At 41.6% G+C, this 18598-nt stretch overlaps 1 protein-coding gene across 3 annotated transcripts; it reads right to left on the bottom strand.

Moving 5' to 3' along the window:
* Positions 1-2836: 2836 nt before the first annotated feature.
* On the bottom strand, positions 2837-18229 carry LOC138351876 (probable cytochrome P450 49a1). 3 transcript variants are annotated; one of them, XR_011222643.1, is made up of 12 exons: positions 18078-18229; positions 16921-17134; positions 16474-16714; positions 14835-14951; positions 9623-9699; positions 9227-9428; positions 8724-8892; positions 7808-7977; positions 5840-5918; positions 5488-5691; positions 4502-5218; positions 2837-4273 (listed from the first exon to the last, which is right to left on the bottom strand). XR_011222643.1 is itself a non-coding variant. In XM_069303885.1 (11 exons), exons 1-11 carry the CDS (start codon positions 18195-18197, stop codon positions 5108-5110), a joined length of 1704 nt encoding a protein of 567 aa, XP_069159986.1. In that variant the 5' UTR covers positions 18198-18229; the 3' UTR covers positions 2837-5107. The 3 variants fall into 3 exon arrangements, 2 of the variants coding, with proteins under 2 accessions (XP_069159986.1, XP_069159987.1); XM_069303885.1 differs by having other exon boundaries at positions 2837-5218; XM_069303886.1 differs by having other exon boundaries at positions 2837-5218; positions 18089-18156.
* Positions 18230-18598: the final 369 nt, after the last annotated feature.

The raw sequence follows: 18598 nt of genomic DNA, 5'->3' as shown, positions 1-18598 counted from the left end.
GTTATTTTTTCAACTTACTGCTTTAGTGAAGAAAAACATAAGATTTACCGGTTTGATTCGTGCCAGAATCATGAATCTAAATCTTTCTGCCGTTTTCAACGAAATATGTATAAAGGACTGCTACCAAAGTATACTGCTACCAAAGTATACTGCTACCAAAGTATACTGCTACTAAAGACTGCTACCAAAGTATACTGCTACTAAAGACTGCTACCAAAGTATACTGCTACTAAAGACTGCTACCAAAGTATACTGCTACCAAAGTATACTGCTACTAAAGACTGCTACCAAAGTATACTGCTACTAAAGACTGCTACCAAAGTATACTGCTACTAAAGACTGCTACCAAAGTATACTGCTACCAAAGTATACTGCTACTAAAGACTGCTACCAAAGTATACTGCTACTAAAGACTGCTACCAAAGTATACTGCTACTAAAGACTGCTACCAAAGTATACTGCTACTAAAGACTGCTACCAAAGTATACTGCTACTAAAGACTGCTACCAAAGTATACTGCTACTAAAGACTGCTACCAAAGTATACTGCTACTAAAGACTGCTACCAAAGTATACTGCTACTAAAGACTGCTACCAAAGTATACTGCTACTAAAGACTGCTACCAAAGTATACTGCTACCAAAGTATACTGCTACTAAAGACTGCTACCAAAGTATACTGCTACTAAAGACTGCTACCAAAGTATACTGCTACTAAAGACTGCTACCAAAGTATACTGCTACTAAAGACTGCTACCAAAGTATACTGCTACCAAAGTATACTGCTACTAAAGACTGCTACCAAAGTATACTGCTACTAAAGACTGCTACCAAAGTATACTGCTACTAAAGACTGCTACCAAAGTATACTGCTACTAAAGACTGCTACCAAAGTATACTGCTACTAAAGACTGCTACCAAAGTATACTGCTACTAAAGACTGCTACCAAAGTATACTGCTACTAAAGACTGCTACCAAAGTATACTGCTACTAAAGACTGCTACCAAAGTATACTGCTACTAAAGACTGCTACCAAAGTATACTGCTACTAAAGACTGCTACCAAAGTATACTGCTACTAAAGACTGCTACCAAAGTATACTGCTACTAAAGACTGCTACCAAAGTATACTGCTACTAAAGACTGCTACCAAAGTATACTGCTACTAAAGACTGCTACCAAAGTATACTGCTACTAAAGACTGCTACCAAAGTATACTGCTACTAAAGACTGCTACCAAAGTATACTGCTACTAAAGACTGCTACCAAAGTATACTGCTACTAAAGACTGCTACCAAAGTATACTGCTACTAAAGACTGCTACCAAAATAAAAAGTATTCAGAGAAGACCTTGTGGATTCTCACTGAACACATTTATATTTTCTTCTACCACCTCTATTTTTTTTTTTACTAATTTTATTACATTGCGCTACAGTTTACAGAAAACACACAAACACACACACACACACACACACACACACACACACACACACACACACACACACACATAACAATCACTGTACGAAGACCTCGTCCAACTCTTCGGAGGTGGAGTACATGCCTAAGATAGAGCAAGTATTTCCTCTCTAGATCGCGACAATGAGATGCTGGAACAGGAAACTGGCCGCTCTTGAGTCTTTAGTTTGCCTAATGAGTTCCTCACCCACTTCCTTTTGGAACTTGAGTGCACATTTACCCCAGGCGCCCAGGGTCTCAGAGCCAATTGGCACGAACCTGTAACAACGTTCTTGGTTCCTGTACTTGTTGGTTTTCTGGGTCTCCCTGAAGGTCGCCGCCCCGCCTCCCTCAGCTGTACTGTAAGGTAGATAGGTATCAGCCAATGTAGACGCGCACGTGTAGTCCCATACGACCTGTCTACCTTCCCTCCATGGCTGCAGGGTGACTGGATGTTTGTGACTGTTGTCAGGTCTGCACAACTGAGGTTCCCATTGTGCTGGACACCCAACTGTAGCCAAACTTTTCTTGATGATGTCATTGACTGCTTCATGTCTGGCAATCTTTCCCTGTGACTTACGACAGATGAGACCATGGCTGCCGTATTGGTCTGCCCGTGCATGGCCGCAGATACACCGGTGTTCGGTGGAGATAGGGGCAGCAAGGCGCAGTTCCTTGATCATTTAGTCGAATTGATGTAGTTGGAATTTTAGGTCAAAATTATGTTAGTCAAAATAAAACATAAGGTTCAGTATTGTGTGTTCTGAGGTGATATACCCGTCATGTTCGAAGTTGGATGCAATCTTTAGTAAACAGAGTTCTTCTCAGACTGGAAACACGAGATAAATCGTCCGTGTTGCATATTGAACATATTCGAACATTCAATCATACTGCGATTGTCTGCCCCAGTAGTAGTATAAATGAGAAAATCGGTAGAAGCCATGATGAGGATTTGAACCTGCACACTGGTTACTCCCAAGCATACGCCCTAACCAACTCTGCAAAGGTATGCCCACTGGGTACATGGGAGCGTCCAGTGTGCAGGTTCGAATCCTTATCATGGCTTCAACTAATTTTCGTCATTGATACATCACATTAATATGATTTCTTTGTGCAAAAAAATATCAACATTCCTTCAAAAACTTGCATTGACCAGCAAACTTACCAACTAATTTGGAAGAAAGCCAAGATAGTAGCTTTCAACAAACCAAAAGCAGGAAATCAGTAGAGATTAATAAAATATCGTAGTATTGGCACAGAGCACTGATGTGTGTGTCCTTAAAAATATCTTGTTACCTAACCTATCAGGTTGTCATGAACAATCTTTCCTTCCAATAACACGCAGTATAAACGAGGATATCCCAAAAGAAGTGTAATCAGATCATTGTTTTGTAACATTTAATTCGAGAACAAAGACTTAGTTTGCAATCATCTGAATTGACATACTAAGTTTTAGAAGAGATATGAAAGATAACCAATGTAAATACTGACATTATTAAAACAATTTTATCTAAAGCATTACATTGGTATGTTAATAATTTCCCCAAAAAAATTAACGATAGCTGTCTCAGGGAGATACACACACATACACACACTATATATATATATAGCCTATCCTAAGGTTAGACAAGAAAAACTTGATATAGAATTCATTGATTTGTATACTGTATTAGCCGCATACGTTTTATGAATGCACGTATTCTTTATTAGATATGTGATAGACGTTGCACATAAATTCAGTAGAAAATATGTTCTCTACGCTATTTTACAATCCTTCCTAACTGATAATCGGAGCAACAACAAAGCCCAGAGGTTGAAAAATTAGCTACTTTATGCTAACTCTAATCACAGGAGCTAGTGATGATCCTCCTCAATGGGCAGAGTAGTAGTAGTAGGCATTATTAATTTACAAATACTTTGCAAATATTAAATGCAAAGGTAGAAACCTTTGCATTGTTCATGTTATATCAGCAGCAAGTGTAAAATGTTGGCATTGTTCTTGATAGAGAAGCTTATCTAGTTGTTCAGTCAGGTATAGTACTGGATCAATACCCTGAAATTGAGGTCGCTAGCATACGCAGAAGAGAACTGATTCGTGAAATTTTGCCCCTAGCAGAACGTAGATAATTTGTAAGTGTCTTGTAAGATACTTTTGGAGGCAGCACTTGTAGTTTGCGATGAGGGCAGATAGCGACACCTCAGCCTCTTCCAAATAGTGGCTTACGTTCCATTTAGAGTTCCCTTTGATTCGATTAACGTAACTTTAAGTAGTCATTTATAAGTCTTTGTGATCGGGGAGAAAAAACCTGAACTTAGTAGTAATAGGTTTATCAATGTGGGTCGTGGGTCCCTCATGGCTGGTGTGTGTGTGGGTCGTGGGTCCCTCATGACTGGTGTGTGTGTGGGTCGTGGGTCCCACATGACTGGTGTGTGTGTGTCTTGGGGTCCCTCATGGCTGGTGTGTGTGTGGGTCGTGGGTCCCTCATGACTGGTGTGTGTGTCTTGGGGTCCCTCATGACTGGTGTGTGTGTGTCTTGGGGTCCCTCATGACTGGTGTGTGTGTGTCTTGGGGTCCCTCATGACTGGTGTGTGTGTGTCTTGGGGTCCCTCATGACTGGTGTGTGTGTCTTGGGGTCCCTCATGACTGGTGTGTGTGTGTCTTGGGGTCCCTCATGACTGGTGTGTGTGTGTCGTGGGTCCCTCATGACTGGTGTGAGTGGGTCGTGATGGAGCATGGCCAAAATTGGAGCCACAACAACTTTACCAAGACAACGATATTGACCAAGTACCACGTGCCGCGCCTCACATCACGTGCCGCGCCTCACATCACGTGCCGCGCCTCACATCACGTGCCGCGCCTCACATCACGTGCCGCGCCTCACATCACGTGCCGCGCCTCACATCACGTGCCGCGCCTCACATCACGTGCCGCGCCTCACATCACGTGCCGCGCCTCACATCACGTGCCGCGCCTCACATCACGTGCCGCGCCTCACATCACGTGCCGCGCCTCACATCACGTGCCGCGCCTCACATCACGTGCCGCGCCTCACATCACAAATAAGGAGGTCGACAGCGCCACACTGAGACGGATATCACCCTCAGTATTTGCTCTATTGACCAGTTTCACTTCCGACAACAGACCCCAGCGTTTGGTAACACTTCCTTGGAAGGAAGGGAAAGATGCAGCAATAAACAGGGAGAGAAGCTCATTGATCCGTGAGGCGTATTGTCCACGCCAACATTCGGAGATGGACTCCACTGAATATGGATAGTTAACGCACCTATTTATCTGAGATTTCTTTTCTAACAGTCAACGGCCAGAGGAATTATTGCTACAATGGTCAAGAATTAGTATTTTGTGTAATGAAGCTTTGGGGAGCTCTTGAGCGCTGATCTGACCACTTTCTCCTGCAGTTCCCACACATGGGGCTCAGAACTGCTATTATCTCCAGGTACTGATGGACCAAGATACTTCGTAGTAATAGATAAATATTAACGGAACACAACATTTATACAATTACAAGACAGCTAAACATGAACGTTCGTTTATTCTGGAAATATTCACTGTTTTCTTTAATGCAATTCATCTTCACTCTCCTAATAGGCAGTACTGTTTTATTCATGTGAGCTGTGCACCATCCTGGTTCACTGTCAGTTCCTCTGGGTGAAGGTGAACTTTAGTGGGCGTGAGGGAGTTAACACCATACGACAAATGACCTCCATGTCTTGGTATTTGTAATCAACGGTGAAGCGCTGCATCGCCTGTGTAGGAATAGCATTATTGGTTAAGACGTTCGTTGTCTTAAAGAAACTGGCATGTGTTAAACTTATTCATATCTTCAATTCCATGAATAGAACTACTTGATACAGCAAAACAGACATATATAGCTTAGATATTTCACCAGGAAAACATGAACTTATTAGTATGATTTGTATCAATTTGATAGAGAAAGAGGGGAATTTGTTTTAAGTTTTCCTCTAAATTTGCATAGAAATAATATAATTTTAAACTGACACACTGAATTACTTACCCTAGCAAGAAAGGTGTATAGTTCCTGTTCAGCGATGCGTCGACCAATACACATCCTGGTGCCGCCCCCGAAAGGCAGGGAAGCATAGGGATGGATGGGCCCAAGAGGCTGGTGCCTCAACCAGCGATCAGGAAGGAACTCCTTCGCCCGAGGGAACTCCGACTCGTCCCAACCTGTCGTCATACTCAAGGCGACCACCGACCACTGTGCGCTCCCAGAAATAAATATAAGGAAATAAAAATAAAGTTAAGAAATGCATAATTCTAAAATATTAATTCAACTTTTAGGTCAATATGCAGCAACACTGAGCAAACAAACTAATGTGCAATATTGTGGAGTGAAGTTTACACACCCCTTTAGGAATTAGGAAGCCCCTAAGGACGACGTCCTTCTGCAAAACTCTTCCAGTTCCAAAAACTATGGGAAAAACCCTGAAAAAAATGTTTTTTTTTTTAAACAGGAAAAATTATATAAAATATTATATGGAAGGAAGTACCACCTCTGGCTGGAAGAAGGGGACCCTTAGCCTCGGAGGAAACCACACATAACGCATTAGAGAGAATGTTATATATTAAGAGACTAGGAGCTTAGTGAGTGATTAAAAAAAGTTGTTTAAATAGTATGAAACCGAAAACAAAGTTATATAATGTAAATCAATATCTATTAAACAGAATGATTGTATGTTGACCAAACCACACTCTAGAAAATGAAGGGACGACGACGTTTCGGTCCGTCCTGGACCATTCTCAAGTCGATTACAATCGACTTGAGAATGGTCCAGTGTGTGGTTTGGTCAACATATTTCTGCCACGTTATTGTGACTCCTCGTCTGCACAATGATTGTACGTCTGTCTGTCCAAGGTTGGAGGCCATGCAGAGGCCTGGGGCTAGTTTCATCCAACTTTTCAAGATGGCACACCAGCGGTATGTGACTATCTGGACTGAACGGTAGAGCGACGGTCTCGTACTTGCAAGTCGGCGTTCAATCCCCGATCACCCAAGTGGTTGGGCACCATTCCTTCCCGCCGTCTATCCCAAAACCTTATCCTCATATCCCTTCCAAGTGCCATATATTCGTAATGGCTTAGTGCTCTCTCTCATGATTACCTTTTACCTTCATCAAAGGCTGATAAGAGTCGGCCATATCCCCGCTCTAGGACATATCGGTTCTTATCCCCGCGATTTTTATGGAATTTGGGTTTTGTTTACCGCAGAGTATTAAAAGATTACATTTTCTGAGAGAAAGAGAGGGGGGAAAGTGAGAGAGTGAAAGATCCCAGCAAGTCTTTAAAACGAGATGAGGTATTTTCCCAGGCCATGAATTAATATAAACATGAGCTTTAAGAACTCATCTCTTGCATGTTTAGCGGGACGCCGGGATCATGGTACTATGCATGTGGTACCGATTGCTTAGAAAGATAACAATCGACCACTCAGTTTAACAGCTATTGTGGGAAATTTGCTTGAAACACACATCATTAAAGTGTGGTTTTGCTGAGGGTCATTCGTATATAATAAATATTCTCTCATGTTTTCCCAGAACATCTCAAGCAGTGGACAGAGCTAAATATTACATCATCATATTCCAAGACCATAATATTTATGGAATATGGGAGGGAGAGACTAGATAGCAACTAAAGTCTTAAGCTTGATGATTTAACCTAAATCAAACATGTTTTACGATAGATTAAAATATATACAAAGTTGTAGAAAATATTAAATATACTTAGGAGAATTTTTGTCAAATATCACTATAATGTGATATACATATTTATTGAATAATAATAACATGATTACATAAACAATGGCCAAGCTGTGATCAAAGTAGGCAGCCAAGACCATAAACAGTTCACTCACACATCAGACATTAACGAGATGGTCACGAGAGGTTCCTAACAAAACCTAGATATTGAGTCTCCAAACATCAAACGAACAAAAGTCTTAATCAGAACAATTAGTGAGAGAGAGACACACAGATTGCTAAGTATTATAGAGTAATACCAGTTCTGCAAGTTTTGGTAATTTTTCCAGTGGGGGGCCAGACATTATTTAGAGAACAGAAAAAGATCTAGGTGCATTGATTTCCATGGATTTAACAGTTAGGGATTAGGACCGGGAGTTTCAGCTTCCTGGAAAGTAATGCCTCTGGTTATATTGTCTGTGCAATATACCTATAGGCCCTGCAACGCTCAGTAGAAATGCCGAACTACATTGCGAACTTAAACACAGAAAAATAGACAGAGAAGGACTCAGACAACCTTAGCCTTTTCCTGTTAAATAAGAGTTAAATTTGTATGATCCGCTCATCGATAATTCGTACCTCATGGATTCTTTAACGACGGCCTTGAGGTAGGACAGCTGGGCCAGGTGGTTCGGTGTGAGGGAGCCGGTGTGATCCCCGAGCACTGTGTCGACCTCCTCCTGCAGTCGTTTCTGCACCTCCGGGTTCCTGGCCAGCAGGTACAGTGTGAAGGCCAGAGTGTGCGAGGTCTGACCCACCGTCCATATGAAAATATTATACATGCATTACTCACGTTGAAAACTGCAAGTTCTCTCGGAGCATGGCGAGGGTATAAATAAATGATATAAACGTCGAGTAAGTGAATACGAGTCCATAGCCATACTATATAGTTGGTTATGGACTAGGTCCGCGGATTCATAAAGCAGTTACGCAAGTACTTACGAACGTGTACATCTTTCCTCAATCTTTGACGGCTTTGATTATATTTATTAAGCAGTTTACAAGCGTGTTATTGTTATAAACAGCCTCCTGGTGCTTCAGAGCTCAATAACTGTTTAATGCCGCCAAATATTGAGAAAAGACGTATAGGTTCGTAAGTGCTTACGCAACTGCTTTATGAATCCAGGTCCATTCATAAATCCATGAATCCAGGTCCTCTTAGGGTTGCCGAGACGCATCCGATACCTCGATCGTCGGCGCCCCTTAACAACAACAATAACTCGTCTCTTAAGTCCTCCTTGTAAACCATCGAAAAGCAGCGTTGGGAAGGATACCAGCAAAGTGGAATCAGAGCTTAATCTACTTAGAGCTTGAAGCCCTTGCTAATCTTGGACTCTCCTGCATCAAACAGTTTATATAATTAAGCACAGCCCATTAGTGGATTTTTTAAATCCATTAGTGGATTTTCTAACACTCCTCCATTGATAGAAAAATACACAAATTCCTATCCTTGAGACCCCGTATAAGTGCCAGTGAAGGGCGTGTCAAGGCTCACCGTGTCTATGCCAGCGATGAGCATGTCCAGGATGAGGGTGACAACGTCCTTGCGGGAGAGCCCGGGCTTGAGAAGCAAGGCCTCCATCAGCGTCATCTCCCCTTGCCCGCCACTGGCAGTCCGGGCCTGCAGCGCTGCCTCCGTCTCACGTATGTTCTTGTCAGCAATTCTGCACCATACCGTCACTTCGTCTTTATGTTTCAAACATTATAATGCATATTTTGTTGAATATAATGACAAAATTACTTATAATCAAACAAATAAATATATATATATTAGGTGTATATATAATAGATGTATATATTATAGGTATACAATCGATATTGTTTATAATTGTAGACAAAAGCAAACGTACTTCGCTGGTTTTGTAAAACAGTCGTTTAGTCCAACAAAATAATTTATTACTTTATCTGAATAATAATTATATCCTTTCATCTAGTACTGAACAATGTTCTCTAATAGGAACAGAAATATATCTAGATAGAGAACTAGTAGTTTCATACTCCAGAAATTCCTCATGGGTCTTCTTAAGCCTTCTGAAAGACGGGGTCTGGACCAGCATCCAAAGATGAGAACTGAATTCTACTTCACTCAGAGAACTAAAGAATTCATTTGCCAGCTTGATTAGTTTCATGGGTTCCGAGTCAGCTGCTATGTTAGGATCCAGACACCCGAGTCGACGATTCAGTGCTACAGAGCCAACAGCTGTATATACATATAAAAAACATAATTATATTATCATAAATCGCAATATTAAATATTACATGAATCTAATGTAATTTTTTTTAATATAGGAAATACATATTTCATCATGATACATTTTGTGTTCATGTTTAGGAATTCTGTTATTTTAATAAGCTTTACAAAAGATGTGAGTATCAGCCCTGTGGCTTACGTACACTCAAGGGCCCACTTGTATATTTCATTCTGGAAGTCATGCGGCATCTCGCCAAACTGTGACTGAAGTGATGCAATTCTGAGAACAACAAGAAACGAATTTGTATTAAAAATATGATGAGTTAGCGGTTATTGTTGTACTGCTCTAGCAACCTAATTGCCTGTAGTTCAAGTCTCAGGTAGGAGGAATGAGTTTATATGCCTAAGATGCAACCCCACAACAAACTGACTAACTTCTGGGGCACCTATTTACTCCTAAATGGACAGGATACACGCCCAACCATTTATGTCCAGCTCGGGATTCGAACCCTGAATTTTCGACTGTGAGTCGAGAACGAACCAGACTGAACTACCGGGACCCTAGTATGTCTTGATGTGGGTCCAGGGTGAGCTCAATCCTGCATGTCTGAGTATGTCTTAATAGGGTTAAATCCTGAAAGAGAAAAAAGACCCACATTAAATATACAGAATAACGACTTGGATTCCTTGTCAACACTTACACCCAGATCTCACCAAACATCATTGTTAATTACGTCTCTGCCGAGGTCTCCCACACCCACGGAAACTACCAGAGTTTTACCCAATACCTTACCCTATGTTTTGATTGGCCCTTTCCTCCCTTACCCTATGTTTTGATTGGCCCTTTCCTCCCTTACCCTATGTTTTGATTGGCCCTTTCCTCCCTTACCCTATGTTTTGATTGGCCCTTTCCTCCCTTACCCTATGTTTGATTGGCCCTTTCCTCCCTTACCCTATGTTTTGATTGGCCCTTTCCTCCCTTACCCTATGTTTTGATTGGCCCTTTCCTCCCTTACCCTATGTTTGATTGGTCCTTTCCTCCCTTACCCTATGTTTGATTGGCCCTTTCCTCCCTTACCCTATGTTTGATTGGTCCTTTCCTCCCTTACCCTATGTTTGATTGGCCCTTTCCTCCCTTACCCTATGTTTGATTGGCCCTTTCCTCCCTTACCCTATGTTTGATTGGCCCTTTCCTCCCTTACCCTATGTTTGATTGGCCCTTTCCTCCCTTACCCTATGTTTGATTGGTCCTTTCCTCCCTTACCCTATGTTTGATTGGCCCTTTCCTCCCTTACCCTATGTTTGATTGGTCCTTTCCTCCCTTACCCTATGTTTGATTGGCCCTTTCCTCCCTTACCCTATGTTTGATTGGTCCTTTCCTCCCTTACCCTATGTTTGATTGGCCCTTTCCTCCCTTACCCTATGTTTGATTGGCCCTTTCCTCCCTTACCCTATGTTTGATTGGTCCTTTCCTCCCTTACCCTATGTTTGATTGGCCCTTTCCTCCCTTACCCTATGTTTGATTGGCCCTTTCCTCCCTTACCCTATGTTTGATTGGCCCTTTCCTCCCTTACCCTATGTTTGATTGGCCCTTTCCTCCCTTACCCTATGTTTGATTGGTCCTTTCCTCCCTTACCCTATGTTTGATTGGCCCTTTCCTCCCTTACCCTATGTTTGATTGGCCCTTTCCTCCCTTACCCTATGTTTGATTGGCCCTTTCCTCCCTTACCCTGTGTTTGATTGGTCCTTTCCTCCCTTACCCTATGTTTGATTGGCCCTTTCCTCCCTTACCCTATGTTTGATTGGTCCTTTCCTCCCTTACCCTATGTTTGATTGGCCCTTTCCTCCCTTACCCTATGTTTGATTTGGCCCTTTCCTCCCTTACCCTATGTTTGATTGGCCCTTTCCTCCCTTACCCTATGTTTGATTGGCCCTTTCCTCCCTTACCCTATGTTTGATTGGCCCTTTCCTCCCTTACCCTATGTTTTGATTGGTCCTTTCCTCCCTTACCCTATGTTTGATTGCCCTTTCCTCCCTTACCCTATGTTTGATTGGCCCTTTCCTCCCTTACCCTATGTTTGATTGGCCCTTTCCTCCCTTACCCTATGTTTGATTGGTCCTTTCCTCCCTTACCCTATGTTTGATTGGCCCTTTCCTCCCTTACCCTATGTTTGAATTGGTCCTTTCCTCCCTTACCCTATGTTTGATTGGCCCCTTTCCTCCCTTACCCTATGTTTGTTTGTTCCCTATTCCCCCTTATCCTATGTTTGATTGAACCCACCTTCTCACCCCATACTCATTCAAACTCTTTCACATAAGTATTTAACCACAAATTGTGCCTCATGTATTCAATGTTTATCTGAAGATGTTCCAGAGAGGAATGAAGCGTTGTAGAAAATATATACACATATTATGTAGTCTTCCTGTCCCCGACAACAGGAATTCAATTATTCGGTTATATTTGATTTGAGTTAGATTAGTTTACCTAAAAGATAGTTTCATATTACGCTTTCTGTAACTTATGACAGAAAACGGAAAACGGATTGGATAAACTAACTCCAGTTAATTTTTTCTTTAAAACCTTTGGCATTATAAGTTACAGTACATGTAATTCGTTTTGTCTGGAACAGGCAGCCTGTGTGTGTGTACTGACATATTTGTGCCTGCAAGATCGAGCTCTTGGACCCCGCTTTTCTAGCCTTTGGTTGTCTAATGCAACGACTCCTGACCTACTTCTCTTTCATACCTGATTTTTTAAAGTTATGAATGGAGTTTGCCTCTACAACCTGCTCCTTTAGGTCATTCCATTTCTCACAGCCCTTACGCTAAAGGAAAACTTTCTAACATCCCTTGACACATCTGAGTCTCAAACATTCATCCGTGCCCCCTTTGTTATGTTGATGTTCGTTGTAAACAATTCCTCTGTTTCCCACCCTGTTAATCCCTCTAAGTATCTATACGTCTGTGTCATGTCCTACCCCTCTCCCCTCCTCCTTTCTAACGTCGTCAGTGTAACAAACTAGGCTGTTGTAAGAATTATCCAGAGTGGTTTATCGACAAAAGAGAATGGGAAGCTGAGCCCGCATGGTGACCTGGGGACCTGACCCCAGGGGAATTCGCGGTGGAAATAACCGACGCCTTGTTCATAGCTGCGTATAATGAATCATCCTATAGTATTCAGTAATTTAGAGAAAATTAGCCTTTATTCATTTTGCATTAAAAATTGTATTGTATAATAGTACTGGTACAATATCAAGAGTATTCTAATTATTGAGTTTAAGTCACCATCAGTGACGTCACGAATCAGATCTAACTTGTAAGGCGGAGTGACCGGCGGTCATAGGTCATCAGGGGTTGAGATGTCTACTATTTCTCAAAGTTCAATTAACCATTTTTGGGGGATCGGGAACAGCTCTGCCGTTAGATGTTTGTAATTTAATTTCAGTAAAATAATTCAAGCAGTCTGGATCAATTAAGTACAACAGAGGTTAATTGTTATAACTTAAACCTTGCTAGTAACTTGGTGAAACTTTGACTAGGCGGAAGGATACAATGTTCTAGTCTGGGCTAGATCAGACGAGGACAGATCAGTGTGGAAACGGGAGCAGCTGGGAGAGGTCAAACATCTTACCTCTCCCGAGACCAGCCCAACATCTTTAGCTGGTAAAACATAGAGGTATAGTTGCTATGGTTATTTATAGAATAGTCTTCATTGCCATTCAGGTCAAGTAGGGAGTGTTAAAGTGACAGGGAGTGAACATATTTAGATTTTGTTTTAGTTTTTCTTTTAATAAATTAAGTAGTTAAGATTTTGCATTTTTTATTGTTTCCATGTGTTTTATGTGTAAACTTGTCCTGGTCACGTGGTCCACACGAGGAAGAGTTGGATTGGGCGCCGATTCTAACATCGAATCATTCCCGTGTAATTAATTTCACACTCTTAAGTTTCCACGGTCAATCGAGTGGGGATCAAGCCCCCAAGGTTGATTAATTAGCGTGATCGATCCAGACCTCGATCATTGCTCTGTGTTACTGGTCTGGTGGTGGCAGCGTAGAGGCGACTCTAGGGTTTTGCTCAGAGCCTAGGTCACGTCATACTGGGTGTAGAATCCTAAGGCGGTCAATCGTCTTAGGACAACGTGGCGTGGAGTTGGCTTTGGTAAAAGTTTTGGAAGTCCCTTGGTAGAGAATAAAAAGTAAGAATACGGGTAGAGGGAGTAGAAGGAAAGTGAAATAGAGAGAGGAACTTAACCCGTGTTACATCAGGTTTAGTTCCTTTAGTCTCTCTTCGTACCTCATCCCTCGCAACTCCGGGACGAGTATCGTTGCAAACTCGATTCTGCACTTTTTCGAGCTTCCTTATGTGTGGTTTTTTGGATGGGGGGCTCCAAGATGGCGCAGCATACCATAGTACTGGCCTCACATAGGCAGTATACAGTGATCTAAAAGCCTCATTATACAAGTTTCTGATAGATGTTCTGACTTTTGCCAGCGTGGAGCATGTGGTTGACGTTATTATATTTATATGAGCCTCGAGAGTTAGGTTCGGCGTTATGTCCACTCCCAGATAACTCTTATAATAGGAGTTATATACAGGCCACCAAACTTAGACAGGGTGAAACAAAGCACCAATGGGATGATGTTTAGAACAGGAATTCGTACAACTGGTTAGAAATGTTAAAAAAGAGATAAGGAAAGCAAAAATAAATTATGAAGTTCGCAAGCAGGGCAAGCAAAGACAAATCCTAAAGAGTGAATTCACTTGAATGTGTCCAGCGTAGGATTACAAAGTTAATTCCCTAAATTAGAAATCTTTCATATGAAGAAATATTAACAAAGCTTAAATTGCATTCACTGGAAAGGCGAAGAGTTAAAGGTAACATGATAGAGGTTTACAAGTGGATGGGCATAACAAAGGGGATATTAATAGGGTATTAAAAGTATCAACACAAGACAGAACACGAAACAATGAGTATACATTGGATAAGTTTAGATTTAGGAAAGACTTGGGTAAATACTGTTCGGTAACAGGGGTGTGATTTGTGGAACCAATTACCGCGTGGTGGAGGTGCTTGATTTGTCTAACTGTGGCCATAATATATCCTGGAAACCTTACTCCTATCTATAACCTACTCCACCTGTCCAAGACCTTCCTCACCAGCCTTTCTAGCCCGTCCATGAACTTCGCCCCCTGTCCTGGACCTCCTCCAACTGTCCAAGACCTACCTCAATTGTCCAAGACCTCCCTCACGTGTCCAGGAACTGCTCCATCTGACCAAAAACTGTTCCATTTACCCAGGAATTGCCCATCCCCCTTGTCTTGGAAATGTCCCACCTGTCTAGAAACTCACACACCTGTCCTGGACGTTCCTCACCTGTCCAGCATCTTCATCACCTCTCCAGGAACTCCCTCACCTGTTCATGAACTCCATAGAAATTTGATCCATGACAGGCAGGTAGGAAAGCACCTCCCTGACCTTCATCATTGAGGTCTGGACTCGGCTCCGGACTCTCCACCACTCCTCTCCATTTCTGTAACAATTGTAACCCCTCACAATACATCATAGGATTAATAATACTTTATACATATATATATCCATATATCCATAATAATGCTCAGATGTAACTCACAGTGATTAATGGAAGTTAGTGTAGAGAAGTGCCAGGAAATGGAGCAAGGTAGTGCAAAAGAGACACCGTTGGGGTTTATACAGGTTGTGAAACAAGTTTCTTTCAGAAAACAACAGAGTTCAGAGCATCACATAAGTAACATTGTGTCAAGCTTTCACACAATGCTGGCTAATGTTGACCAAACCCCACACTAGAAAGTGAAAGGACGACGACGTTTCGGTCCTTTCCTGGACCATTCTCAAGTCGGTTGTGTCGACAGTTCACAATCGACTTTGTTTCGACGTCGATTTGTTTCACAATCGACGTTTCGGTCCAGGACGGACGGAAACGTCGTCGTCCTTTCACTTTCTAATGTGTGGTTTGGTCAACATATTTCAACCACGTTATTGTGACTCCTCGTCTGCATCTGGCTAATGTTAGGTTGGCAATATTGATATGGATTGTAAGATGCTAAAACAAACTTATTTGTAGCGTTCTTTAGGCTGAAGTTGGAGTATGCAGCAGTTGTATACTACTTTTAACTAAGAAACACATCACAGAGTTGGCGAAAATGTCGAGGTTGAAAATGTTGAAATGTCATGTCTACTACACGAGTACCAGAAATGAAAGATATGAACCATATAAAAGTTGAGACAAATTTATTTGCTACTCAATGATAGAAAGCTGAAAATTTGAAATATCTCTTAGGTGCATCAAGGAGTATGAAAAGATGAGCTAGGAAGTTTGTTCAAGATAGAACTAGAGAACATGTAGCAAATAAGCTAAAATAACAAGAGACTTTAGAAATATTCTTTCTAATCAATTAATGATCGGGTGGAACGTCCCAGGATGGATGAGGTGCTTGAGTGTGTTATATTTAGCAGAAATATTGCTATGTGGACCTTCTGTTTAGCAGAAATATTGCTATGTGGACCTTCTGTACACACACTACATTAGCATATATTTTCAGACATTGTTTGAATGCAAACACCAAATATTGTCACAAAATATAAAAGTGTGAGGACGAGTACATAGAAATTATAAGAGCGAAAGATACACTGTTTCTGAACCACTTAACCAGGAAAATGCTGATAAATAACCAAGTGATGAAGCTACACAAATGAGAAAGATGACACAGAATGAAAATTAATTCTGTACACACACATTGTGTACAGAATTAATAGATACACATTGACTGGTTGAATACATTAATAGATACACATTGACTGGTTGAATACATTAATAGATACACATTGACTGGTTGAATACATTAATAGATACACATTGACTGGTTGAATACATTAATAGATACACATTGACTGGTTGAATACATTAATAGATACACATTGACTGGTTGAATACATTAATAGATACACATTGAATGTGGTTAATAGATACACATTGAATGTGGTTAATAGATACACATTGACAAATGTAAACATACTCTGTCAACAATCCAGTTTTGTTCTCGAAGTAATTGTCCGCAGCTTCCTTCCTTATCTTCTCGAGAGAAGTGAAGCCGTCCCTGATGGGGTTATCCATGGTGGCTCTTATCAGGGTTTCGGCATCGTCAGGCTTGGCAATAATCAGTATCGGGGGGTTTAATGGAGATATAAATTTGACGATAGGTCCATACCTCTCTAACATCTTGTGAAAGAAGAGGTGAACTTGATTGTTACGAGTGGCTGCGAAAATGACGATAAATTTCATCAGTTATATGTAGTTTGGTAATATTAATCATAAAAATGGACGAAATACATGAAAAGGGAAAAAGATGTGTTTTTTCAGTTAAATTTAGACATTTGAAAGCCATTTATAACTTCCTCGTATATTAGAAGTGTGAAAGTCAATAATAGGTCAACATAGACAAGAGCTGTTCACAGTAACATACACTTGTCTAAGAGAAAGGAAGGAAGACACCCGATCAGAGGGTAAACCCTTGGTCCGGGCACTTCCCATACTGATCTTGGCGCTGACGTCTGCTGCTCCGCTGCCGGTGCTGTTGCTTGCCGAGGTGCCGCGCTGATGGTGAGGGCACGAGACAATGATGGTGATGAGGGCCGGAGAATCCGCACCAACCCACACCTCACCCCGCCTAACATGACCTGTCAGAAAAAAAAAATAATTCTTTAAACGACAGAATTTGTGCACGAGCAAAGTCAAGTTCGCCTCAAGACATGCTGATTGCGCCATACATGTAAGGTCTATATGAATATCTTTCCGAGTCGACACACTTGCAGCAGGGATTTATATTGGGCCGACTGCTTGTCATAATTTACATAAACAGCCTTGATACTGGAGAAAGGGATATAAAGAAGATGGACAGTAATAAGGTCATCAAACAGCAAAAATATGGAGACCTTGGGGTGGATAAGAGAGCGGGGCGGCCTCATTCCCTTCTTTATGGTACGTGCAGTGTGTGTGAAGTTTTCTTGCCTCCATGATTTCACATTCTCTCCCTTTAAACGGCTTCATATTTCTGCTCTTCATCTACCTTATTACCATCCTCCTCCTTCATGCCCTCTTCCAGCCCCGGTGAATCACGCCCCTCTTCACAACATTCCCCCACACTATTCCTACAGTGCAACATGAACAAATTGGGCAGCACCGAGCACGCCTGTTGTACCATACTAGGCGACTCTCATTTAAGTCCACCTCCTCTCACCACTGTACATATATTTTTACAATTTATAACATTTCGTGCATTGATGCAGTTATCTCGGCCTCAGGTCGCTGATAAACTTGACTCACAGGTCACTCAGTATAATCTACCCATAACTGTTACTGCTGTGGATATTTCACTTATCATTATTACAAGCTTAAAATAGCATCAGTGCCGCACCTTATCATTACCTTATCGTATTGTTGTCAAGAACAATCACACGCTGTAGATGCGCATTAGACACAAATCAACGTATTATTTCACTAGCATATATAGCAAACAGTATATTCAACAAAAATATATTTTATAACAAGTTGTTCAGTAATGCCACAAATCCAATAATGTCAACAAGGTGTACGAACTATGAAGAACCCGTATTGGCTTACTAATACAGAACTGGATAATTTGTGGCGAGGTCCGTGACGAGGCGGCGTGCAGCACTCCTCCCACCCCGGGCGCACACACACGACTGCCAGCTGGGGGGACCTGGAGGCTGCGGCGCTCATCAAGGGGGTCCTAGATATCACCACATTGCACAACTCTCTCTTTATTAGTAATGTGTGTGTGTTTTGTTTGACTTGTAAAAGATTATTCTAGTTGTTGTAATACTTATCCAATGTCCTGTTTATATGTCAATAAATAGATGGTTATAAGTCCATTAGAAAAATATAAAAAGAGAAGTTAGGCCTAAGACGGTGGTAATAATGACTTTCGCCACCCACAGAGTAATAAATTCAGTGAGATAAACTAAAATTATTTAAACACACACACACACACACACACACACACACACACACGGGGCGACGGTGGCTGTGGGGATAGCACGCTGGACACGTGATCCTGTGGCTCGGGTTCGATTCCCAGCGCCTGCGAGAAACGATGGGCAGAGTTTTTTTCACCCTGATGA

This window comes from Procambarus clarkii, chromosome 51 (assembly GCF_040958095.1).
Source record: "Procambarus clarkii isolate CNS0578487 chromosome 51, FALCON_Pclarkii_2.0, whole genome shotgun sequence".
NCBI lineage: Eukaryota > Metazoa > Arthropoda > Malacostraca > Decapoda > Cambaridae > Procambarus > Procambarus clarkii.
The sequence above is the reverse complement of the archived record's forward strand: the minus strand, read 5'-3'. Positions and strand labels throughout refer to the sequence as shown.

Excerpts from the sequence above, each read along its gene's own strand:
- LOC138351876 (XM_069303885.1), bottom strand. The coding sequence starts at position 18,197 with ATGAGCGCCGCAGCCTCCAGGTCCCCCCAGCTGGCAGTCGTGTGTGTG. Across the intron at positions 9,429-9,622 it reads ATACAAGTGGGCCCTTGAGT|CTGTTGGCTCTGTAGCACTG; the intron begins GTACGTAAGCCA and ends ATGTATATACAG. Across the intron at positions 5,692-5,839 it reads GCTTCCTAATTCCTAAAGGG|TGGTCGGTGGTCGCCTTGAG; the intron begins GTGTGTAAACTT and ends GGGAGCGCACAG.